Genomic DNA, 27,536 nt, shown 5'->3' with positions numbered 1-27,536 from the left:
TAAAATTCCATATAATGCCCTTACAATTTTAGCAATGTAACTCCTAAGTTTCCAGCACCTGTCCACAATCACTCCCACATCTCTCCTCTCTTCCACCTACTTCAAAATTTCCTCATTAATTCTATACTCTCTGTCCAAATCTTGCATACAAAATTTCGAGAACTTACACTTTGCAACATAAAACTGATAGCTCCACTAAGACAGTCTATTGTGATCCTCCTATAAAAGGTCAAAACACCTGCTCTGATCCTCACAGTTTTTCCCCAACTTTGCATTATTGATAAACACCTGTTATCTACAGTTAAGCCAATTCCAACATCACTGACACACACACACAAGTTAAACAATGATGACCCAAAACAGACTCCTGAGACACTCTGCTAGTGACTTTCCTTTTTTGGGATATCACTCCACCATACACAACCTGCTGATACCTATTTCACAGCCAATCACTTATCCAATCCCATCCATTTCAATTTAGTTACAATCTTCTCATGTCACAAATTATCAAAGCCCTTTGAAAAATTCGAGTATACCGCTGTATATACATCATGTTTTTCCAGCAAAAATTCATCCTGGTTGTAGTTCATAAGTAGATTGCTAAAAACATTACCTCCCCTTAACAAATCCATGTTGACCATCAATAGAGAATGATGTTATAATTAACCCTAATTTGTATCAAGTTTTTTACCTTGGTATATACTATGTTAAAGATACCAAGCAATTTTATAAGCTACATTTTAATCCTTTTTCCCAACCCTAATTTTTTTTTTTTTTTTTTTTTTTTTTTAAACAGCTGCACAGACCTGCTACCCCTCTGAGTATTTTAAGTTTTATTTTTTATTTTTTTGTAATGTTGACATGCAAAATGACATTTAACGATGTCACAGTCATACAGAGCTTTGAGTCTATCTGACATAAACTCTGGTTTCTGTCACTAGATGACTCTAGTAAAGCAATTGCTTTCCCATCTATTTGAAAATAGGAAGGGTGCCTATTTCATTCCTAATGAGGCCCTCAGACCAGTCAAGATCACATTACCTAACTGGACCAATCCGAACAGCAGTTGATAAACCAATTAGAATACATGGAGCATCAGGAAAAGAAAGGAAAGCAAAAATAACCATGTAAATAGTGCTCGGGAACCAGCAACGTTTTTAAAAGAAAATTTCAGCTGCACAGCAACAGCCGCATGCTCACGCAGCTTAGAGGAAAAAACATTGCTCAACAGCTTTTCTAACACATTAACCACAACCTCTGATACACATATTGGCTTATGATTTGTAGCCACATTCTTATCCCACACCTCTTAAGAACACAACAAATTCATTCTCTTTATTCTCTGATGCTCTATTTAATTCCAAATGATAATGCAAAAATTAAAATCACCTTTCTCCTGATCACTAAGCCAAGTTGCCTATACATGCTTTGTCTACACTCTCCATCTCCAGCCTATAGCAACACTTAACTAAATATCTCATCCTATCAATCATTGCCACTATTTTCTTCTTGTGTTTCAACCTTATGCAAACATAATTTTCTGGCTATCATTTGCAGCACACCTCCTTCTCCTTTCTTGTCCTTCCTATCTTCAAGAAAAACATCATATTCTTCCATTTCTTCTCCCATCAGGATATCATTCTCAGGGCTGTCGCCAGATTAGATCAAGCCCTGAGGCAAACAATTAAATATCGCCCCTGATGGCTTATAAGACAAAAATATAAGAAAATCTCCAATTGCTATTTTGTTTTTATTGCAAAAGAAACATTAATGCAAAACGATTACATAATGATATTAATTAAATGTTTGCTCTTCAAGGTATAAAACTGTTTATAAGCTCTTCTAAATTTAAATTATAAGCTATGTCCGCCTCTATCAGTATAGTTGCTAGACCAACCAATCTTTCTTGGGTCATTGCTGTTCGCAAATAATTTTTAATCAGTTTAAGCTTGGAAAAACTTATTTCCGCAATTGCTACGCTAACAAATACTGTAAGTGTAGCGACGTCGCCTACAGTAACATGGCTGAACAAGCACCCTTATTAAGCCACGTGTTGAGGCAGGCTGTCTCTATGCTATACCCTGTCGACGGTACTGATCATTCTCAATCATGTTTCATTCAACAAATGAAACAATTTCGTCTCCCTTATTTCTGATAATCCTGGGCATTTATAAATAAGAATAACAATTCATTTCATGGTCTATAACCAGTCCTACCCATGCTATCCCTTACCTGTGACTTCTCCACACCTGTTCCTGTCTGTGCACCTTTACATTTTGTCCTATCTGCCCAGACTCCACTACTCCCCACAAATCCCAGGCCATTCCATTTTTATGCTAACTATCTTCATACATGCTGTAAAAACTCGATGTAGCTTGGAAATACCAAAGTGCTTTTACATCGATTTTCACAGAGGTCAAGTCCCATGAGAACTGTAAATAACCTTGTTTGTTTCTATGTTTTTTATGCTAGATATTTTTGTAAGTAACCCTATGGGAATTAATTGTATTTACTCTTTTAACTAAAGTTTCTAGAATGTCAAAAACAAAGGCAATGTTTTGCCATCGGAACCTTGTGTAACAGCAATGTAAAAAGAGTACAAGGTACTTGTTTACTATTAAGTGTGTGTAAAAGTTGTTTACTTTGTATAATAGCTATGTATAAAGAGCCCAAGAAAGTTGTCTTACACACAGATAAAGTGTGTGTAAGAGGTGGTTGTGGGCTCTGAGCATAAACATTTTCGGAGTTTGTATCAAAGAGATCCACTAGTTTCAGAAAAGCTTCCGCTGCCCAACAAAACAAGGAAAAAGAAAGAACGAGCTGGCCTTATCAAAAGGATCAAAAGGAAATGCCGATTTTCTTTGGGGGTTTACAACCCTTAGTGCAAAGTCCGGAGAATGGGAAAATAAAAAGGGACTGACCCGAACATTGGGAGGCAGTTGTCAGCAAAAGAGGAGAGGAAGGCCCCAGTTACTAAAGAGAGAGGCAGTTGGAACCACAGCAGAGGATAGTTGGAACCAGAGCAGAGGCAAGCTGCAGACCATAGGTGGAGTCCGAACCAGAGGCAGTCGGCAGAGAACCAGAAGTTACGGCGAATCTGAGCCAAGAATGTCAGATGTCCTTTTTGCCATGGGAAGTCAACTGGAGTCAAAGGCCGCGGAATGCAGAAACTTCTTGCCTCAGCTTTTTGAATACCGGAAAAATTGTAGTCCAAGGCCTGCCAGTAATTCGACGAACCCCCTTGAAGCAAGACTCTCCAGATGAAAGCTAAGGCCTGAGGAAAGAAAAAGGCATAGAAACTTTAATGCAGAACCTTTTGAAGAATGTGTGACAAAGAGCCTCTATAAGTTCAATCTTTAATGTACATAGATGTCATAGATGGACTGATAAGAAATAGAAATATCTAATCTCTAGAGTCCTCTGATTTGTTAACTGGAATATAAATTGTAAGATAACTTGCCGTAGCTAGATAATCTCTAGAGACCTCTGAATTGTTGTTAACTGGAATATAAATTGCAAGATAACTTGCCATAGCCAGCTAATCTCTTTATGAGTAATTTAATCTCTGCAATTTGATTTATTTTTAACAGAGAAGTAATAGTGTAATTATATTGTATAGTCATTTAGTATTGTAAAGGAAAAGTTTGTTTCTTTAAGCTAAAAGTCTAAAGGATAGGTAGACTATCACTTATTTAATGTACTTTGTTATTATTGTAATTAAATGTGTTTTATTTATATGCAAATAGAGTTTTGCTGCCTGATTTTTTTTATTTTACAACTGCACTGTTCCTAAAAAAATTGGACTTGTGAGCTGGAAACAATTAAGGCATTCAAAGCACAGTTTAAGTACTTAAGAACCACGACTGTTTATGTAAACTTTGTTGAAGGAATTTATGTTAGAGAGATCTACTGGAAGTACTACTAAGTCTTCTGCCAATAAAAAAAATACTGGTGGAGCAATCTTAGAAATAAATTTTCCAGTGTTCATAGGCATACAATTAGTAAATACGGAAGGTGGATAAACACAATACGCAGTAGAATAAGTGAGAAAGGTTATGAAAGAAAAGAGTGCACTGTTAACTAGAATAAAGAGAGTAAAGAGATATTAATAATAATAGCAAATAACACTAAACGTTATTACAATGCATTCATTACTGCTTCCAGAACCTGCTCTTTTTATACTGCATTTCTCTGAGCAACATGGCTCCTGCCATTTCCTGTCTGACTTGCATCCCTGTTCTCACATTCTTATCTCTCACGTTACTCTCAACTCCAAGCATAAACACTTCAAGTCTCATCTGATCCACTCTCCTGATCATTCACATTACCTCTGACTTCTGATAATACTTTGTTCACATCACTCATTATACTTCATTCTAGCTGATTTACACCAAATTCATTTAAATGTAATCGACCTCTTTTATACAGTTCCATTCACTCCTCGATCTCATTCCACACATCAGTTATTTCACTCTCCTCAATAATATCCTGATAGTCATCCTCACATTCTCTCTATTCCTACTAACATCACTAACTTCCTCATATACTTATTTACTTCTCACATACAACGCAACAATTACCCTGCTCATCCCCCTCCACCAGAAAAAAGATCTTGTGCACCCTTTCATCCACCAAACCTTTTTATAACAGAATCTTTGCATAGCACTACTCTTGAATTATTTGCCAGTTCTTTTTCTCCACTATATTTCATTTTATTCTTTTGCACTCTTCCATTCATGTGTAGCTCAGTGGATGTGACGTTTGCACACCACAGCACTTGACTGAACGAAGGAAAACTTTGTTTAGAATCTAGTCGTCGACTAGAGGAAATTTTTCTAAGCCTTTTTTCAACCAGTTCCCCAGTTAGTCGATCTCTGGCACAGGCAAGCAGGTTTTTTACTCCCGTAAACTCAAGAAAGTCAAACCGTAGAACCCACATTATTTCAGAAATTAAATATATTGTGTTAGGGACCACGAGATGGCGGCACTTGTTGAGCCGTCTCTCTCTTCACTGCGTGCCGTTTAATTAGTGATAGCCTTGGGCCAGCTATCTCTGATTGGCTGCCAGTGGAGATTGACCTGCCCACTCAGTCTCCAAAAGTTAGATAGGGCTAAACGGCCTCACCTACTCCCTATACGGAAATAAAAAGGCATTAGATGATTTTTTTCCCCCATTCATATCCACCAAATGCCTAATCTTATTTTGCCTATGCCTCATCTCTTATCTTAATCATTTCAATCTTCAATCTTGCATTCCAGAAATTATGCTGTCTTTCAGGATGATCCTAAAATGATCATTTCCCAAATTTTGAGTAAATTAATGGTTCTCAAAAGGTTTCACTATCTTTTTCTAACAGAAAGCTAACATACACAAACTGGAAGATACAAAAAAATAGTCATGCCATCATCTGGTACAACAATATGGTATCCTTAAAACGCTGACACATAGGGACAGAGTTACTTGTTGATATGACATAACTCTTGCCTAAAAACTTGACTACAATTCCCATAAAATGGATAAAATACTGCATGCCCTCCCCCCTCCAACATACAATATGCAAAACTATTTCCATCCCTTTGAGAGATATCTGAAAAGACAACTGAAGTACTAAATAATCTTCACGCCAGTTTTAAACTACAAATCGAACTAGCAAACATTATCCACCTTTGACACATGAAGATATCTAAAAGGTGTATATCTTATGAGTGCAACCTGATATAGGAAAAACTTGTTAACCCTGAAGAAGCACTGTCATCATCATTGCAAGTTAGGGGACTAGAAGACCATGTATCTGAGATTCCTTCACACAGAATGAAATGGATAAATTATAATAATACATAGAGACGATTACAAGTAAATCTGAGAAAATATTTCTGGAATCAACATCAGCAGTGAATCACTCTGTAAACATCAATAAGTATGAACACATTAATGTAACCAAAACTGAGATTTTCATTTTAAAGGTCATCTTCAGTCACATAGACTACCTTAAATACTATACTAGGGGACACCATGATATTAGTTGATCGGGGTGATGCATTCTGTTATTCTGTGACAAACATTTCTGAATTATACATTTAAATAAACTTACTACAAGTTTTTCAAGACTTTTTTAAATTAAACTGAAAAACTGCAACAAATTTGGTATGAAAATCAGCATTAAAAATTATGAAAATAAGCAAGAACATGGAAAATATAAAATGCATTCGCTACGGGAAACCTAGTGAATTAGTAAAACATTTCAGCCGTTTGCCAAACTGGTTGTCTGAGTAGTTAGAGTATCTCTCCAATCAGCAGGCTGCGGGTTCCAATCCCAAAATCAGCATGGATGATTGTCATTGTCCTTATGTGGGAAATGAATTTCACTGCCTGGAAAGAGAACACCTCCCAACTTATTGGATGTTGAAAAATAAACTTTTTCAAGCCACTTTTTCTTTGGTATCTGGAGCAGAATTTCCAGATTATGTAAAAATAGAAAAAAATTTATAGCCCACCCAAGGTACTAATGTACTATAGGTTTATAGTTTCATAGATATATGTCACACAAAAGAGAGAGAGAGAGAGAGAGAGAGAGAGAGAAAAGGCACAGTATGAAAATGGAGTAAGCAAAACAGTATAGTGGAATCCAAATGAATAAGAGAGCAATTAAACAATAATAAATTAGCAACATACAAGACAATATATAAACAAATCTTGCTTAGAGATCTGAGAGTTCAGTCAGAAATAAATGAGTTGCTCAGAGATTAGAAATTGCAGATATGAGACATCTGAGAAACATGGGGGGTGAACAATGCCAATTACAGAATGATATTAAAATGAAGATATTGGAAAAGGACTTGACATTATTAGCATTCAAGAATTAGTAAGCAGAACAAATCTAAGGTGGTAATGTTAACTTATATGCAAAATGCAGAGAAAGGTTTGCAAAATGACAAGGAAAAAAGTCACAGGAATACTAAAAATCTAGATGGTGATTCAAATAACATTAATTTGGAAGAAAATTGTTGGTAGGAAGCCAGTAATAATAATATATTATCATAATATCCTATTACACCCTTGATTAGATATCAAAAACTGGTGACCTTTTTTTAATACTAAGTACAAAAAAATCAGATTAAAAATTGAAAAGAGTTTACATGTAAATACGTTTACACACACACAGATAATATACAAGTAAATAATGCCAGGCTACTCTTATATAACAGTATCCTTTCACAGTTTTGAATTTTGATAAATGAAATGCCATGCCATGTTGTGAGGCATGAAACACCAACCAAGAGTTGTTGTTTTTTTTTTTTAATACTAAGTACAAAAAATCCAATTAAAAATTAAAAAGAGTTTACATGTAAAGCATTACATGTTTTACACAGCATTACACACAACACACGTGTGTGTGTGTAATGCTGTGTAAAACTTGTGTAAAAAACGTGTGTGTAGCATTACTACACACACATACAGGTAAATAATGCTAGGCTACTATTAGGCTACTCTTATATAACAGTATCCTTTCACAGTTTTGAATTTTGATAACTGATTATTGTGAAGTTATCAACTTGGTTATGTGCAAATTTTATAATGCTATCTCCAGATCTAACACTCTCGAACTCATCAGCTTACACAGAACTTCCATTTTCTTTCCTCCATGTGACCTTTCTTTTTTTCCAATCTACAGCTGAAGTACCCCATCATGATTACTCACCCTGTGCTCACTTCATTAATTTGTTGATTCATGTCATTCACATCTCCTTTTGCACCTCCTAGCCTACAGCAGCAACCAAATATATATTCTATCCTGTTGGCTTTTATCTAACTTTAGACAGTTTCATATACATATCTTCCTAAACACCACCTTCTGTCAAACTTCTACCCTTGCTTGTTATATTAGCATTGCCCCACCTCCCAACCACTGGTTATGTTCTATTTTCCATGTATTCCATATATTCTATTTCTGTAACAATATCTTCCTCCATCAACCAAGTCTCACCAGATGTCTGTAATTTTTGGCCAAGTCAAGCTAACTAATACCAAAAAAAACTTTTATTATTGTTCCTGATGTGACTAGTATCAACATACAAGTATTACAATATTCTTTTGGACATAGAGGTACTATACACTCTTACATCTTTTAATGAGGGTGGGTCCCATTCAGATTTTGAGAGTTTAGGAACTACATTCAGAATTCACTGATCTTTCTCATTCTTAAACACACTCATTCAACTCACACATGCTCCTACACTGCCGTGTTCATAACAGCTTTAGTTCCTTGATTTTACACTTCCATTCTCACTGAAAAACTTTCTCTAAACTCACAATGGCATCATTCAAGTGCAATCTGTCAGTCATGCACAAACCCTTCTATCCATCAAATTCACTCCAAAAATGTAAACTCTGTATACCATTCCTACTACATAACCACATTGACTCGTTTGTAATTATGGCCTGTCTTCAATTTACTCCTGCTGTACCTGACAACAGACTGACAAACTAATCTCTCATGCTTCTTTTTCTTTTTTCCAGTAGCTCTTTCATATTCTTCTCATATTCAATACTTTTTACCTTTTAAATCATTCTTTCCAGAAAAAAACTATTAACTCTTTATCAACAGTTTAATCAAATTCACTTATTTCTTTTTTTTAATAAAAGTGTTCACCTTTTTATTAAATTTCTCAATATTAAGATAAAAAATAATTAATATTTTATGATGTAAAAAATAAATAATTCATATAAAATACATGTCTTTTTGTTTTCTTTCACAGAAATAAAACAACAAAATCAAACAGATGTTGACTAGATTTTAACGGTATAGATGCAAACACAGATTGATAAGAAAATAACTATTTATTGACTTAATTGCTAATATTTCGCTGGTATTCTATCCAGCATCTTCAGAGCACACAAACAAAGTTTGTTACAGTAGCGAGACAACCACAATCCGGTGTAACAGTGGGACTAGTATGAATAATTGTAGCGTGCAACACAAAGACAAAAGTCCTAATTAGGCGCCATCTATGCTGGAAAGAAAAAAAAAAAAAATGCGACAGAAAAAGCAGGTATTAATTTGGTCTTAGGATGACTGTCTCTAAAATCTTTGGAAGATTTATACAGCCACACTTGTTGAGGTTTGGAGTGTGTTTCAAGGCTTCTGTTGATTCCAGGAACAACCTCACTGACTTGTAAAAGCTTCTGTGCAGCACTTTTGTTTTTTCCAATTGATCCTGTGTGCAGGGTATCCAAAGCATGGTATGCCAGACCCGACTTGCCATAGCGAAAATGCCAGATATATTTTTTGTGTTCACTGAGGCAGATGTCCACAGTTCTTCCTGTCTGTCCATAGTAGGCTTGATGACATGAACAGGGCACTTCATAGATTCCTGGATGTGATAAAGAAGAGAATCTGTCTTTAGGTCAACGGATGAGAGTTGCCAATTTCACATAAGTTTAAATACGGTGTGTAGTTGATAAACACTCTAGATATCTTTTCAGATGTGCCTTTAATGTATGGGATGGTGATAGTTTTGTTGTAGTCTTCTGTGGTAGACGGGGGGGGGGGGGATTTTTGGGGAGCATTTAGTATTTTATCTATCTTATGGGGATTATAGCATTGGTCAGGAAGGTGTGACATAGGTGAGAAAGTTCAGCAGTGAGAGCAATGCCATTGGAACCAATTGCTCTAGTTCTATGGGTTAGTGTTTTTAAGATATCATATTGTATCTTCTGTACCCTCTGTTACACTGAATTGCAGTTGTCTCGCTACTGTAACGAACTTCGTTTGTGTTCTCTGAAGATGCTGAATAGAATACCATCAAAATATTAGCAATTAAGTCAATAAATAGTTATTTTCTTATCAATCTGTGTTCATATCTATACCGTTAAAATTCAATCAATATGTGCGACGAACAGATAAGCCTTTCCACACGGTTAAAAAAATCAAACAGAAATACATGTTTGATTTTGCATACCTGAATCCAATGCAAGTTCTATTTCATAGTGGGTATTGACTTTAGAAAAAACCATTTGACAGAAAAGTGTGTAAATTGCATTTGATATTTCTCATATATCAATGATAATTTTATCTTTCTTTCAGTGTTACACAGTGATCAGTATTCGTTATGAATAATTATGGAGACAATTTTTTTTTTTTTTTTTTAAATTTGCAGAACACCTTCAGAGAATACTGAAAAACACTAAATTACAATGCTTTTCAACAGTCATTTTTTTAAAAAAAGCACCACAGGTAGTAAAAAAGTAATATGGGAACTGATTAATCACATTTTCCTTTAATTATATATTTGGTTTTATCCTTTATCCAAGTGTAAGCAAACAAAGTTTGATCCTGAAGTACTTTCAGGACTGGGGCAACTTGTGGTAAAGGTGTATAAGTTCTCATCACTTAGTATTCCATAATGCAAAGCACATCTCCTTGCATGTATAATGCTATGCATTAAGGGAAGGGTCACTACCCAGACCAGTTTTGACCTTTATTGAGGTCTCATCAGTGGGAGACAGATCCTGAGGTGGTGATACTAAGGTGGAAGTAATGGAGAAGACATATTTACCTATACGAGTTGCAAAAGAGTGTCGCACCCTATTATTAAAATTCTCTGGATTAGAAATAAGTTTATGGAAGTTTTTTCACTTGGCTATGCTACTAATTATATATTTGGTTTTATAAAACCAAATATATAATTAGTAGCATAGCCAAGTGAAAAAACTTCCATAAACATTTTCCCTTGTTGAGACTCAATGGCTTATCACAGCCAAGCAAACTAGCACCTTTGAAATCTAATTAAATGCTGTGCCAGAGCAGTCAGTCTTATGTGCATTGTGTATTATGCTCAATTGTACATGTCCTGCTGACTGATTTGCCTGTTCTGTAGGATAAAAAACACAGCCACCTCCATATGAGACAGACTAACTCACTTTTCACTGAAAAACTTGGATAAAAGTTATTTGCATCCAAGACATCCCATTACATGCAAAGGTCTTTCCAACTAAAGGGCATAGTTGAACCAACTGAGTTACAGATGCTGTAGTAATTAATTTTATGTTTTAACAATATTAACTGGTAGCCTAGTTGGATGAGTAAATAGCATCTTAAATGTTATTTAAATGTACAGGTTATGGGTTTATTTTATTTATTTGAATTTTCCTTTGTAATACTTTTTATGAATGCTCCCCTCCCCCTTTTTTTTGTAGCAGACAACTTTTATCATCTCCACAAAAAAAAGGGGTTGAAAAGTTCCTGTTTAGTCTCTTTTGCCATGAACACAGCATTTTTACACTCCTAGATGTATCAGGAATACAGTTTATGCTTAGGAAATCAGATAACGGTGTATAATTTTTGATAATTTGTTTACAAGTGAAGATTTATATTTATGGGTTATCTTTCAGACACACCCCCAGATATAAAACATAATTTTATGTTTAATGGAGGGTGTAGTACACAATCTCAATTTTTATGGTGAGTAAGGACTAAAAGACCATGTTGGGCATGCCTGCACACAAGGTTAGATAATAAAATAAACAAACAAATAAATAAAAAGCCACATAAAATGTGGTATACATTTAAGAGATTGTTTTTCCAACCTGATTAGCCAGAGTGGTCAGCACATCCGCTTTCCAGCCAACAGGCCTTGGATTCCAATCCCAATGTGAGCATGAATGATTGTAGGTGGGAAATAAATTTGATCCCCTGATATGAGACCACTTACTGAAGTGGCTGAAAAAGTTCCATGAGTGTTCTCTAGAGTAGGAACTATTTTCAAACTATTTAAAAAAATAAATACAAAGAAATATAAAAATAAATAAAAAAATAGAAAAAAAATCAAAAGCATAAGCAAACACTTCTTCAATGCCAGCAAATATGGTTACATTAATCTGGCCAAAATTTGGACAATTTTTGTGAATACCATCTTTAGCCAAGAGCCACAGACTATATACATATATTAAATAAAAATTCGATGGCATTATTTTGAACTTTCCAACAGAAAATGAAAAATCACTAAAAGAAGACATCATCAGATTAGCAGAAGAATGAACATTGACTCTAAAAATATCATCAAGTGCCATCATTTCAGACCATTAATCAAAGAAGGCTGGAACAAACTTTCCATGCCTTCTAAAAATGACTTGTAACACGCTGACAAGCACGTTTAAATTAATAACAGTGATCAACAACAAGTTCAAAGACACTTTTCCCCAATCCTGCATACAACTTGGCGAGACCTACCGTTTGTCCAGAGGAAACAAAGTCATCAACTTTGAAACCAACTAGAAGAAAACAATTGGATCATAGACTTCAAACAAGCCAAATTAGTGCAAAAATCAAATGACGTGGCTAGTAGCCACCATAAAGACCAGTATGCAGGCACTGCATAGGAAACATGCAAGACCCCTTGCAGTAAAAATATATGTCTCACAGAACCTTGCATATCCACTTCACCAACATCTGTGGCCTAAACTCCAACCATAATAGTGTCCACTACCATCGTCAGTCTACCAAATCCCACCTACTCTTTCTGGCAGAAACTCAAATCTCTCCCCCCCCAACACTATTCATCGCAACCTTCCAAACTACACACTCTTTAATTCCTTTCAACCCAAGGGTGGCGTCTGCACATACATCCGCTCCAACATACCTTGCCAGAGAGAATCCAACCTAGAATTGCCCAACTATGACCTTTGGTTGAAAATATCCATTCCCCACTCAATCAAATTCATTTCCTCTCTCTATTGCTCCCCTAATGCAACCAACCACCCTGAGTTCTTTACGTTCCTCTCCTTAATTTGCTGATTTTCTCCACCTTCCCAACAGCAAAATCATCCTACTTCAAGATTTTAATGTCCACAACACAAATTGGCTTTCCTCCTCCTGTTTAACAGACCTTGCAGGCAGAGATGCTGAAACATTTGCATCACTTTGCCTTACACAACTTTTTCAGATGTCAACCAGAATGCCAGATAACCTGAACCACTCCATGTCCTAGATCTCTTCTTCACCAACGACCCTTCCAAATACACAGTGAATGTAGTGCCCCCCCCCCCCGTAATTCTGACTACAATACGAGGGTGGTCTGAAAAGTTCTTGGCCTCGACCATTGATGGCAACGCTATCAGCAAGATTTTTTTTTTTCTAAGTTGGTACATCTGTCATAAGAATCCATGTGAAATTGTAAGTCATTCTATCAAGTATACCTAAACCTCTTTTTATGCGAGATACGTTCCTAAAAATTACGCGTAAATAGAATTTGCGTAAAAAGAACTACTGACTCAATAGAAAAAGTGAAGATTGGTTCCAAACCTGAAATATAAGCAAAATAATGAAAAAAAACAAACATTAAATTCGTTAGGATCATAAGATTTTTATTTACATTTCATGGAGAACACACATACATATAAACATATTCATTTCAGTTGTCTGCTAAGGATTCTATAAAAAAATTATGTTATTTGCTATCAGTTTCTGACAATAAACGCGAAAGCTTTCATTTTTACGAGACTGTAATATCACTAGATCTACTAGATATGGTATTATCATCATCGACTTCTGCCTCAACTTGTGGAATTCTTCTTGTCATGTCTTGAACAAAAGTACCACTGGTTGTTTTCAGTAGTTTTAGGCATGAACTCAGTTATTAATCACTATGTTGATGCTTTAGATCATGATATAATTCTCTGTATGAAGACATTAACAACTTAAGCTCAAGTGAAAACTTCCCAGCATGTTCTTCATTTGGATCATGTCGGGCAAAATAATTGCCTAAATTACTGGCCAGTTTAAGACCTCCTTTAATTATATCAGCAGTAAAAGTAGGATTATCTTGATCATTATCATTATTATCATTAACTTCTTCGCTTTCAGGAGTCTCAGAAACAATCTCCACTATTTCGTCTTTGCTAAGAGGTTTATCAATTAACAATTCTTCGATATCTGCCTACGTAAGATCATCAAATCCTTCGCCGCCCATTTCACATGCCAAGCTTATTATATTGGGGAATTCTGCAGTATGATTGAAGGGAACAGGAGCATTCTCTTTAATACATACAGGCCAAATAGCTTTCCAGCATGCATTCATAGTTTCTGTTCTCAATTCAGATAACGATAATTGAACCTGATCAATACAATCCATAATTGAAAATTTTTTCCACACATCCATAACTGACAGTGTTTCATCATCATTTAGCTTGTTCAAAACATACTAAAATGTTCGTCTGACATAATATGTTTAAAAGTCACAATTACATCCTGATCTAGAGGTTGTAGCAATGATGAGGTATTGGGCGGCAGAAGAAAAAAATGCACATTTGGATGTTCTATGGCAGGATGACCGGATGCATTATCAAGAATCAAAAGCACTTTAAATTTGAGACCCTTGTCATTCAAATAGCATCTAACTTCTGGCACAAAATGTGTGGAACCACTCAGTGCAAATATCAATGGTCACCCATGCTTTTTTGTTGGCCATCCAATGAACTGGCAATTTTTGAAAATCTACGCCTTTCATTGGCCATGGTCTTAATGATCGATTTATGAGCAGTGGTTTTAACATCTGATCTCCTAAAGCGTTTGAACAAAATAGGAGTGTTATGTAATCCTTTGCTGCTTTGAACCCACCAACAGTTTTTTGCATTTTTGATAAGTAAGTTCTGTTTGGCATTTTTTTCCAGAAAAGGCCGGTTTCATCCATATTCCAAACTTGTTCATGAGTGTAACCTCCATCTTCAATTATTTTAGCAAGTTTTTGTGGAAATGCTTTAGCAGATGTTTCATCAGCAGAAACTGTTTCACCTTTAATTTTTATATTATGAAGAGCATGTCTTTTAATAAACTTAGCCAGGCAACCATTGCTTGCATGAAATTCATATTTTTTTCTCGATTGAGATGAAGTATCTGGCTGCAGTTTTTTAATCTGTTCATAAAATCTCAATGCTGATTGCTTGATGGAATTTCCGTCAACTGGCATTCTTTTTTGTACATTATCTTCTATCCACATAACTAAAGCTTTTTCAGCCTTTTCTAGAACAACATTTCTTGTGTATGATGATAATTTTGCACTAGATTTTGTACAAGAACATACCGCTTTTCTAATAGCCTCTTCATTTTTCTTTATAGATCTGACAGTTGATTCACGGACTCCAAAATGTTTACCCACAGCTGTCGCACCTTCCCCAGTTTGAAGACGATCTAAAATTTGAATTTTTATATCCAAGGAAAAAGCTTTCCTTTTTTTTTTTAGTTATCGGCAACATCATGTGAGGGCTGGATTAAAATCTTCGGTTAATGAAATGAAAGTCTGAAAATTACATATAGCTTACCATTTATTATTTCTTGGCAAAATTATTAATTTTATAATGCAATTTTTATTTTAATTTCACTTAAAAAATGCAAATGCAAAAAAAATGCGGTAACCGTGTTGTCTACTCAAACACCAAATTCAAACTGCTAAGAACTGCTTTTTTATGTGCAGTCAGTTATGTAATTTGGAGAATTCCCAATAAATGAAATTCGTAAGAATTTAGAATTTTCTTAATTGAAATGAGAATGCAATTCTACAAAATTCTCAGAATTTTCTTGAATTTACGGATTTTTTCCTAACTTAGACTTTAGGTTGGTCGCATAAAAGTGAATAAAAATCACGTAAAAAAAAAATTATTTTTGATATCCCAATTCGCATAAAAAGAGGTTTAGGTGTAGTTTGCTTTATACAGCTGTCTGAAGCAAAAGTGTTGTTCTGTATCCCTTGAAATGAATAAAATTGAGTATCATGCAATTATAAAATTCTTTGTGAAAGAAGGTTTAATGCCAAAAGAAATTCATTCGAAGTTCATAAAAGTTTATGGGCACTCTTCTCCTTCGTTTTTGACAATTAAGAAAAGGGCTGCCGATTTAAATGTGGCCGTACCAGACTTGAAGATGATCCACGTGACGGACATCCAAAAAGCGTAACAACACCAGAAATCATTGATCAAGTGCACGATATGATATTTGATGGCCGGCAAGTCAAAGTGTGTGAAATTGCTGAGACCACAGGCATTTCAAAAGAACATGTAGGATATATTTTGCATGAAGAACTGCAAATGAAAACGCTTTGCACAAGATGGGTGCAGCACTTGCTAACAGCAGATCAAAAATGCACTCGCAAGAAAATCTCTGAATAGTGCTTGGAGCGTTTTAACAAGAATAAAACTAATTTTGTGCGTCGATTTATTACTATGGGTAAAACTTGGATTCACCATTACACACTAGAATCCAAAAAGCAGTCAAAACAGTGGACAGAAACTGGTTGTTCAGTGCCAATGAAGACAAAGTCAGTTCCATCAGCAGGAAAGGTCATGGCATCGATGTTTTGGGATGCTAAAGGCATTTTGTTTATTAATTATCTTGAAAAGAGTAAAACAATAACTGGGGAATATTATTCCGATCTTTTAACCAGATTAGATGAAAATATTTGTGAGAAAAGACCCAATTTGCAGAAGGAAAAAATCATCTTTCATCAGGACAATGCCCGCAAAGGTGTTTTGGCAATGGGAAAATTAAGGAATCTGCACTATGAATTGTTGGAACATCCACGCTATTGCCCAGATTTGGCTTCCTTCCAAACCAACTAAAATTTTTCCTCGCTGGTCAGCGTTTTTCTTCGAATCAAGAGGTGATTGCAGCTGTAGAGGGGTATTTTGCAGATCTTACTAAGAACCACTATTGGGACAGGATAATGGTGCTGGAGCATCACTGGAATAAATGCATTAGTCTTAAGGGAGATTATGTTGAAAAATAAAAATAATTTTGAAATTATAAATTCATTTTTCATTGTTAGGCTGAGAAATTTTCAGACCACCCTTGTATAGTGCTGATCTCCTCCCCCATGCAACAACGCTAACTAAGCCACTCACATACAAGAGTAGTTTGGCATTATAACAGTGCCAAGTAGGACAGCCTCTGCAACTTCTATGCCTCATTCCAACTCAACATAGGCACCAAACTTATCACCAAAGTAATCCTCACTGGCATGGAAACATAAACCTCCATGTGACTCTGAACTGCCAGTCCCTAACTAAACCCTGGTTCTCCAAAAGATATGGCAAGGCAGTACAAATCAAAAACCAAACATACCATACCACAACTGGCTCAAATCAAGAACTCCATCCTCCTTTAGAGCTTATACTCAAACTCGAAATAGATGAAAAAAATAAATAAATAAACTGATACTTCCAAAACAGAGTTCGAAAGAGCAAAAAGCAGGAAATTAGTAGTCCAAATGACAGCCAAGCCTATTGGTCTCTCACCAAAGTAATTGGTCGTAATTCTGCCTGACTATTCCCACCCCTATCATACCGAGATGGCTCGGCTCTACTGCATCATTACCTTCAGAAAAAGCCAATCTCCTGGCCTCACACTTTGCTTCCAATGCATGCATAATTGGCAATAATGGTAAATGTACCCCCACCATTCCAGATGCCCAACATACAATGCCCGCTATATCCTTTTGTGAAAGAGATCAGAAAAATACTGTCCAAATATTAGACACACAAAAAAAGTGTCCTGGCCTTGATGGCATTTCTCCAGTTGTCCTGAAAATCTGTGCCAGAACTGACTCCTATCCTATGTCACCTGTATATACTCTCTTACTCCATTTCTATACAAGAGCCTGGAAATTGGCCTAAATTCAACACATTCCCAAATAAGTCACTGCCGTCCAACTACCATTCTATCTCACTCACCTCAGTCCTGTCTAAAGTAATGGAAAAAAATCATCAATTCCCAACTCCTACACTACCTTGAAGGCACCCACCTAATCAATGACAACCAGTATGGATTCCGTTGCTGCCAATCAAAAGGAGATCTGCTTACATATGTCATCCATCTCTGGACAAATGTCATGGAAAAGTTTGGTGAATCTCAAGCGGATGCACTTGATATCTCCAAAGCTTTTGACTGGGTCTGGCACAAAGGCCTACTAGGCAAACTACCATTGTTTGGTCTATCCCAGGACTTCTGCAGTTGAATTGACAGCTTTTTCGTCTGGATGCTCACTATGTGTGGTGGTGGATGGTTCCTTATCTTCCCACCATTCAACTAATTCCAGTGTTCCACAAGGTTCTGTCCTCTCACCAACCCTCTTCCTGCTATATATCAATGACCTACTTCAGTTGACCTCCAATCCAATACACAGTTTTGCAGATGACAACACATTGCACTCCTCCCTTTCATTTGGGAGGAGTGCAATTCTGATCTCCAAGCCATCCTACAATGGGGTTCAGATAATCTAGTCAACTTCAATGCTAATAAAATCCAGTTCTGTCTTATCTCTCATAAAAAAGAACCGTTTTCTCCAAGTATTATTTTTGACAACACCCAAATTAACAGACAATTTGAGATTTCTCTTCTTGGAATTATCCTGACATCAACACATCACAAACATTGCATCTTCAGCTTCTAAAAAACTAGGATTTCTCTTTCGCTCAAGATGTTACTTCACCCCTGAACAGCAGTTAACTTTATACAAATCGAAAATCTTCCCAGCTATTGGTGGGCAGATTTGTGATTTGCAAACCTGCCCAGCATACTGCTCTCACATATGGGATGGGACCCCTAAAAGTTTCCTCAAAATTCTTGACTCAATACAGAGGAGAGCAACAGACTTATTAATGATCAATCTCTTACCAACTCACTCCCCCTACTTTCACACAAACGCCTGGTTTCTGCACTGTGTATTCTACAAATATTTCCATGGAAAATGTTTATCTGAAATAGCATCAATAATGCCCCCACTTAGTACTAAGCTCGTTGGAACACATGCAGCTGCTGCCCAACATCTCTTCACAGTGCACCTTGAAACCCACAAAACAGGTTTCTTATCCTCCTCCTTCATCCCTGCTACTGCTGTATTGTGGAACAGTCTCCCCTGATGTGTTTCCCAAGGAATACAATATACAGTCTTTTAAATCAAATGTAAACAAGTTCCTCCTTTTCCAACCAGTACCCATATATGGTATTAATGTATTATAAGTTGATCAACCAATCTCTCATGTATGGGATCAACATAAAAAAAAAGAAAAGGTATGGAGATCTGATATGCCTTCAATCCATGTTTCCCTGCAACATACACACCTCATTGCAATTTTAAATTATTTCTACCAGTTACAATGAATATTAATGGATTTAATGAATTCGTAGTTATATGTATACACACACACACACACACACACATATATATATATTATTTTTTCATGTGAATCCCACCCTGAAAAGTTGTTAGGACTACAGTACATTTGTATTAAAGTGTGAGTTAGATAATCCAGAAAACTAGAGACCAAATGCAGAACAATTTCAAGCCACTTCTGTCTTGTAGAGAATTAAATTTAACTAGTATTATAATACGTTGATACATATTTCTAGTGTTACTAACAGAAGAAAAACATACTTCTGTTAAACAATGCATAATAATCAGTTCATCATTAGAGAATATTGATCAACATATACTAAGAGATTTACAGAAATATGATTTTATGAAAAATAAAGATGTAAGTGGAAGACAAAATGATAAGATCAGTTACAGAATAACACTTAAGAAATATACTTTGCTTAATATATACAGAATTTTTGACATCTCACAACCATTTTCAATGAATACATAAAAAACAAAAATTAACAATTAGAATAGCACTTGAAATCTCAGTGCATGTGACAATACAGAATATTATTTGCAAAGGAAAACTTCATCTTTTACTATTACAAGTCAAAGAAATAAAGTTTAAAAAATATAATAAACCGTCAGACACAAGAATAAGGATTATTACTTAGGATGACTTCCCAAAATTGGAAAAGTTTAAGACAGTTTTTCTTGTTGAGGTTTGATCTATGGATATGGGCTTCACAACTTTCTTTATAAATCTTTCAAGTGAAAAATAACTTTCATGTAAACTTTTAGTTTTATTTCAATGAATAGTCCAGTAGATAAAGCATGGCTGGCTTGACCACACCAATCAGAATCATGAAGTAGGATATAACCTTGATGTTCTTCTAGACGAATCTGTGCAAAACAACTCATCTGCACATAAATAATAAAGACTGCATGAGCATGGAATTCTATAAACTCTTCCTGAAACAAAAGAATTATTACACAATGATTTTCCTCTTGATATTGTAAAATTATTCAATTTCATCATAAATACAGGTTATTTATCAGTGGTATATGTAGGTTATTTTTCTTGTCAAAACAAACTTTTTAAAGAGATAGAAGGAACTGCTATAGGTTCTCCTATTTCTACAACTTGAGTCAACTATTACATGGATCATTCTGAACAACATGTCTTTGGTCTACTTTCCTAAGCTTTCTATAAGCCTTAGATATACTGATGACGTGCTTGCTGGCTACTCTTCTTTGGTGCAGCTTTAAGAATTTCTAGCAAAAATTAATTAATTCACCCTGAAATTAAATTTACCCTTGAAATAGAAGAAAACAAGTTCCTACCATTTCTGGACATCCTCATCTTACAACAAACTGATTGCAACCTACAGTCTATGTATACAGAAAACTAACTCATAATGGAAAGTATATCAGTTATGTTACATCATCACCCATACCAGAAACATGGTATAGATTACACATTAAAATAACAATATAATTAATAATTATAGCCTTCATCCAAAACCTTCAACCAAATCTTTGAGGAGGAAAATCATTGCATAATAATTCTATTGTATCAGCAAGTAGAATAACAAAGACTGCATGGGCCTAGAATTCCATGCCCATGCAGTCTTTGTTATTATGGGAAGGCAGGTCATTCTGTCAGATTTGTCTTGATGAATACCAAGATAATATGCTACTGTATGATTCTGATAAGTCTGGTCTAGCCAGCTGTGCTTTATCTACTAGGCATAGAATTCATATATTTTTTAAAATTTATTTCTTTGAATTCTAATAGTTTTTCTTCTTGCAATTCATATTCTGTGTTGTCACATGCACTGAGATTTCAGGAATTATTCGAATTGTTTATCTTTTTTCTTGTATGCATTGACAAAGCTGCAAGACAGCCAAAATTCTGTATGAATTAAACAAAATATTTTCCTTATGTAAGTGTTATTATTCTTTAATTAATCTTATCATTAAAAAATATGATTTATTGTTTTATGCCATTTCAGGCTTCCACTAAGACTGTTATAGTATTGCATCAGATAATGGAAAGCTACTATCTGGCTTATGAAAGATTAAAGAAACAAGATATCTGATGCAAAATTATAGAGAAAGGTGCAGAGAAATTTGAAATGTCACTTAGAAACAAAGCTATAGGAGCTAATGAAACAACAACAAATAACAAACCAATCTGGAATTAAACTGCTGACAGGGACTACAGAGTAATAAAATTTCACTGTCCTGGGCTATAAAAGTATCTTTATACCCTTGAGGGGTCATTCCAGAAAATGATAACAATGATATATATTTTGATAAAAATAAAACATGTATAATTTTAAAATAAGATGCTATTTTTACATCTGGTTTGAATTAAATTTCAAATTCAAAAATGCCTTAAAATTATTAAACAGAAAATATTTAAGCATGTTCAATGTAAGGTGTTAATTTCTTTAAGACCAGTTGTGCTTTTGTTAATGTTTTAATATTATTACTTACAGCAGGATGTGACTGCTGCTGAAGTTGACTATATTGATCAGCAGTTAGGTGCCGGATGGCATTTCTGTTTACCTGAAGCAGAAAACCATTTAGGCTCAACCAATGTTTTTATGTTTCTTATTTCTATTAACAAATATAAAAATTAATCTGAAATTTCAGAATTATTCCTGACAAGTTAATTATATATCAGTGGTATATGCAGGATTTTTACAAGGTATGTATGTATGAATTGAGGGGAGGGGAGGGGAATGCTTTTGCTAAACACAGCAAGAAGAATCTGGTACTCTAATATTTTTGATTTCTCAAAAGTTTCCATTAAACTTTTTATTTATTAACAAGTAGCAACAAAAAAATTCTATGGAAAATCTGCCCAAATGGCAGCAGTAAATAATCATTTTGTTGTACTGATTCTTCTGAATGAAAAGTACACATCCTTAGTAGGTTCTAGGGGAAAATTCTTGGATCCCATCCTGTCTATGACACTAATATATATCTATATAAACACACACAGTGATCCCTCAATTATCTGACCTTCAAAAGATCAAGTCTTCAAATAACTGACCTCTAAATGGATTAGCACGTCAACCAACTTCTCATACCAGTTATCTAATCTTCAATTATCTAATGGCCAAATTGCTTTCTCACTGTATTTGGATAATTGAGGGATGACTGTTTATAAAAATTAAAATGCCACATACATTTAACATAAAATTCTTAAATGGCTTTCCATGACATTAATTTAAATATACATAGTGCCAGGAGTTCAAAAATTACTGACTTTTCAAACACACTTCCATTGGATTTTGAAATTTTCTTTTTTTTTTTTTTTAAACAGTATTTCAAAAAAAACAAAACAAGGAAAATTATAAAGCAAAAATGCTCCAATATTTTATGCTGATTATTATTTTTGGGTGTTTTTGCTGAATGATCACAAGCAAAACAGACAATCTGTAATCATGATTTTTGGTAAAAATGCAGTCAGAAACTAAACACTCTTGAATTCAAAATAGGTTCAATAAAATGTTTAGAAATCATAATCACAAAGCTGAAACTATTTCTCATCTGCTTGAACTGCATCTCACTAATCTACTGCAGTTTCTTTTTAGCATTGTATCTTAATGTATAAATTTCTAACATAATTAATATTAAAAATAATAAAAACTGGAAAACTACTTTTAAAACAGCAAATGTATCAAAAAATTCATTAAACATTTTATAATTAGCACTAAAAGTGATTATTTTTCAAAATGCTGCTTAATTAAATTTTTCTTAGAATTTAGAACATAAACATCATTTCAAGAAATAAAATATTTGTATAATAAATCCCATTTGTATTGCATCACTATAAAACAAAGGTAAAATAATGCTTTAAATGGCTTTAGCACGTTATTTTGAAATTTATGGCAACAGTTTTATTATAATTTTAATAATAGCACTAGAAATGTTATTATTATTGTTAAACACAAGATTTTAGTCTTCAATATTAATTTTTTTTCATTTACTTAAAACATCATTACAATAATAAGCTGAGATTTTATATATATATATATATATATATATATATATATATATCCTACATAAAAATATCCCCTGTTGCAAGTGTTGCTGCACTGACCTCTTTCACTGCATTTTTTATTCCTAATCCACATCAAATACAACTTGCTTTTATTATTATTATTATTTTGTTTTAAGTAAATGGAGATTTATTTCTGCTAGAGCATCTTTTAACTTCAACATAATCTTTGACTGAAATTATTCATTTCATCTTCCAAATTACTTTCTATTAGAGATTAAGGATAGTACCACATCAGACAGTAAAATATACTAGTATAATATAATTTTTATTCACAACAGTTGCTATTGCACCTGTGGAGCAAATTTATAGAAAAAAAAAATGGCAACAGAATTGACAAGACAAAGACAACAACACACACGCATTTAAATATCAACAGTTGTAAGAATTTTTTCTGAAAACCCATATCATAAAATTAAGAGAATGATATCTAGTTGTTTCCTATTAAGCCTGTTCATATTGTTATTATCATTTGTCAAGTAGCTTCAAAAAGCTCTAGGAAATAAAATGAAGGTCCACTTTAACTGACACAGTGTCCACAGTTGATGCACTTAACTTCTCTCGCTCTCTCTCTCTTTTATACCCCCTCCCCACTCATGAAAGGTTATAAACCTATAGTACATTAGTACTGTGGGTGGGCTAAGATTTTTTTTTTCTATTTTTATTAAATTTCATATCTTTTGTATTTTTATTGATTTATTTTTAATCTAATTTAGAGACCCTGCTATAGAAACCAAACATAATTTTTTCAAGCTACTTCAGGCCTCCAATAAGCAGGATGATGGTCTCACACCAGCTGATGAAATTCCTCTCCTAAAACTTGCCCACACAAGACATCAATTTATCATAGGTTCTGCAACCTTTCATGCATGAGTGATGTAATAACTTATTCTAACGATCTATGCTATTCTTTCACCACTGGCAGCCAAATCAGTTTGAAAGCACCAGGTCTTGTCTGATCAATGAAGTTTATTTATTTATTTCTATATTTACAATTAAAGCCAATTAGACAATCTTTTTGCCTACTTACTAAACTTTACCTTGATATACTGAGTATGGCTACTGCTTTCAGGGTCATGAGTCCACAATCTCTGATATTGTCCATCTCTGCATGTCTCCTTCACCACTACCTCCTCATCTTCCTCTCCTACTCCCAAGTTATTATTATTATTACTCGACCAAATGTGAATACAGTGGTCAGGATACAACTATATCAAGGTGTTAGGAATGTAACTTTTTTTAAAATCTTTATTTGTCTTTCTCAATATGGCAGTAACCCTTTGAAATGTTTTAGCATTTACACAATGTGTCCCTGAACTTTCACTCCTAGATTCCTTACCTCCTCAGTTTCTTGCTGTGAAGTAGTAGAAAAAGAGTTTATAATTCATTGATTCAAAATACAAAATGTTACACCTAGCAGTAATGAAATGAAATCTACTATCATGTGTTAAAAGTATCAGTCAGTTCAAATCCTACTGTAGACTCCATATCAGAGTCATTTCCAATAATCGCCTTCACAATTTAGCATTATCAGCAATCCAGCATGGATAAACAGATGGCTGCCAATCACTCACCTGTTTATCCATGTTCTGACAGCTTACTATTTGTCATATTTGCTCAATTTAGTATCAATTTACCTTATCCAGTTCAGTTACCCTTTTATAAAGATCAACCCACACACAAGATGTTGAAAAACCTATAGCACAACAGCGAAAGAAAAAGAAGAAACCTGTTGATCATTGATATGTTTTTTGAATAACTGGAGGTCATAACACCTAAGGAAAACTGCACAGGGAAGACTGTTCCAAAGAACATAGGTAGATGGAATGGAAAAAGAAGAATGTGAAGTTGGTTTGGAAAAGTGGAGAAATGGTGCTCCATTTGTTCCAGTCAACAGGCATTTACACAGTGCACATAAAAAATACCCATAAAAGAGGCACTAACGCACTATTCCTAACTTTTCGTAAAGCCTATGAACATCTGAACAGCTCCTTGGGAACATCCATTCTCTCTCACTCCTGCTCCACATACCAAACTAACTTCACATTCTTCTAATTTTTTTTTTTCCCCCTACCTATGAGATATATATATATATATAAAAAACCCATTACACTTATGAGACAGTAACTGGAGCGAAGTCACCACTGGATGAATGGCTTTTTTGAATGACACCAAGCATTTTTAGAGGGTTTTTATGCACCACACCATATGTGAGAATAATATTCTAAAGTAGAATGGATTTGGGATTTATACAGTTAGAAGTTGTACAGGTTGGAAGTAATGTCATTAGCTGACAAGGACACTTAGTTTTTCAGAGACAAAGGAAAACATGGATGTGATATGACTTTTATAATTATGTTCATAATTAAATATATGTTCAGCATATCTCAAGCCCCTTGAGATATGCTGAATTTTTTCCTTGGGCTACCACTGTCATAGGAAAACCAAGGTTTGGAGTATGGTATGAGAGTCATGAAGGATTTCATCCTAGCAAGAATTATTTCAGTTGTTTGGTTGGAGAAGTTGTTCAGATCATCAGTGACAATAAATGAAAGGAGGAATAGAAATCCTGGAAGTCATTCCATTTGGCACTACTACAATACCAAAGGATGCAAACTGAGAGTGGTTAAATGCAACACATCCTGCAGGAAAGGAGACAGGGATAAGATTATGGTCAGAGTTAGTAACAGGAGACATCTACAGTATGTTTATGAGAACTGGTTAAGAAGAGCTTAAGTGTGATGGAGAGAACTAATGGTATCCTGGTGGGTAGATTGGCAATCTGCAAAGGATCACTGCTGATGGCAAATAACCCCAGCATCTCTTCCAGCTTGATCAGTAGAATTGGAGAAGTGAAGTAAGTTTGAGTTGAGAACGCTGAAGTCCCAAAGAAGACAGCTGCAATGTTTGGATATTGGGAATGCAAAAAAATAGACTTTCAGAGACAAATAATGAAAAAAGTCAGAGCTGTTATCATAACTTTCTGAAGAGTGATAGAGCTATCAAATGAATGCTTGAATAGTGATAAGTAAATTTTAATTCAGAATGAAAAAGAAGGAATTCAAAGTTTAGCATTTTCTGATACAGGATGTCAGAGTTGATCAATGTAAAGGTTTTCATTCTTATGGCAGATGGAATCATATAAAGTGTAATTTGGAAAGTCAAAGTTGACAACAGATATTAAGGCTGTCAACTGAAGGTCTGTTAAAAATAACAAGCATAATTCAGAAGTCTGTAAGTGGTGGTACACATCATTTATATTGGAGTTAAGACTACAAAATGGTGCGAATGTGAATATATATATATATATATTTATTATTTTTTTTTTTTTAAAGATTTTGTGATGTTTACGTGATTTTTTTTTTTATCCATATTAGTATTTTCTGAGAGAGTTTTTGATAAGCAGCATTATTGAAATTATTTTTGCATGACTGAATACTGGGGAAGAGGAAATTAAAGAACAAGGAGGAATGCAGTGTGGGATGAAAGAACTGCAGATATATCTCACACACAGATAGCATTCAGTTTCCTGTCTACTGCACAGCCTTAACTAGTCACCTGCACACACCACTGTAATAAGACCCCTTCCAAGCATGACCAGGTAGAATAAATAGCAGATGGATGATTTGTCAGATGATAAGGAAGCTTCCTGATGTATCACCATTAGGTTTGGTCCTATGTACTATCTAGCAGGCAGCCTGTAACTGTTGTATCACTGAGAGAGAGAGAGTGGGGGTAAAGTGCATCTAGGATGTCCTTGAGGCTCTCATTCACACAACATGGAGGAGGCAGGAACCCTGCTCTAGGGAATGAACATAGCATCTATCACTTCAGATCTCAAATAAGCAAAATGGGGAATGCAGATTCTGAAGATGAAAATGCCATGTGTTCCAATCTTCCTCCCCTCAACACCCACATAAAAGATTCTCAAGTGCTGCCAATTCTCCAACAGCAACTTAGTAAGGGTGCTGATAACCCACCTAATTCTGTTGCTAATATCCACATGAAGATTTTGTAATAAAGAATTGCAAAAGAAATTTAATAATAGAAATAAAAGAAATTTTAATAATAGCATTATTAAAGAAATAATGCTATTATCAAATAAAGAAATATTCACCTCTATTTTCTCAACTATTCTCTTCACAGCATCAGGTACTATATTATTGTAGAAGATATTTCCATGATTAGAAATTACATAACTGAATCAACCTTTTCATTTCTTCGCATTTTGAGACAAGCCTGTGTAGCTCAGTGGATGTGGCATTTGCATACCATGGTGCTTGATCGCACAAAGGAAGACTTTGTTTTGAATCTAGTCATTGACTAGAGGAAA

The 27,536-nt window shown here is 34.7% G+C and overlaps 1 protein-coding gene across 2 annotated transcripts in view; it reads right to left on the bottom strand.

Annotated features, from left to right (window-relative positions):
* LOC150110719 (uncharacterized) overlaps positions 1 to 27,536 on the bottom strand; it is a 487,651-nt gene that overhangs the window by 145,500 nt on the left and 314,615 nt on the right. Inside the window, exon 19 of one of the 2 annotated variants that reach the window (XM_090400398.1) lies at positions 21,631 to 21,702. The exons of the other annotated variant lie outside the window; for it this stretch is intronic. Coding sequence (XP_090256524.1) covers positions 21,631 to 21,702 — 72 coding nt within the window. The remainder of the gene's footprint in view (positions 1 to 21,630; positions 21,703 to 27,536) is intronic. 2 annotated transcript variants of the gene reach the window in all.

The sequence above is a fragment of the Typopeltis vanoorti genome, chromosome 1 (assembly GCF_054136105.1).
Source record: "Typopeltis vanoorti isolate ZY-2024b chromosome 1, IOZ_Tvanoo_1.0, whole genome shotgun sequence".
NCBI lineage: Eukaryota > Metazoa > Arthropoda > Arachnida > Uropygi > Thelyphonidae > Typopeltis > Typopeltis vanoorti.
This window is presented reverse-complemented; position numbering and strand designations above follow the sequence as displayed.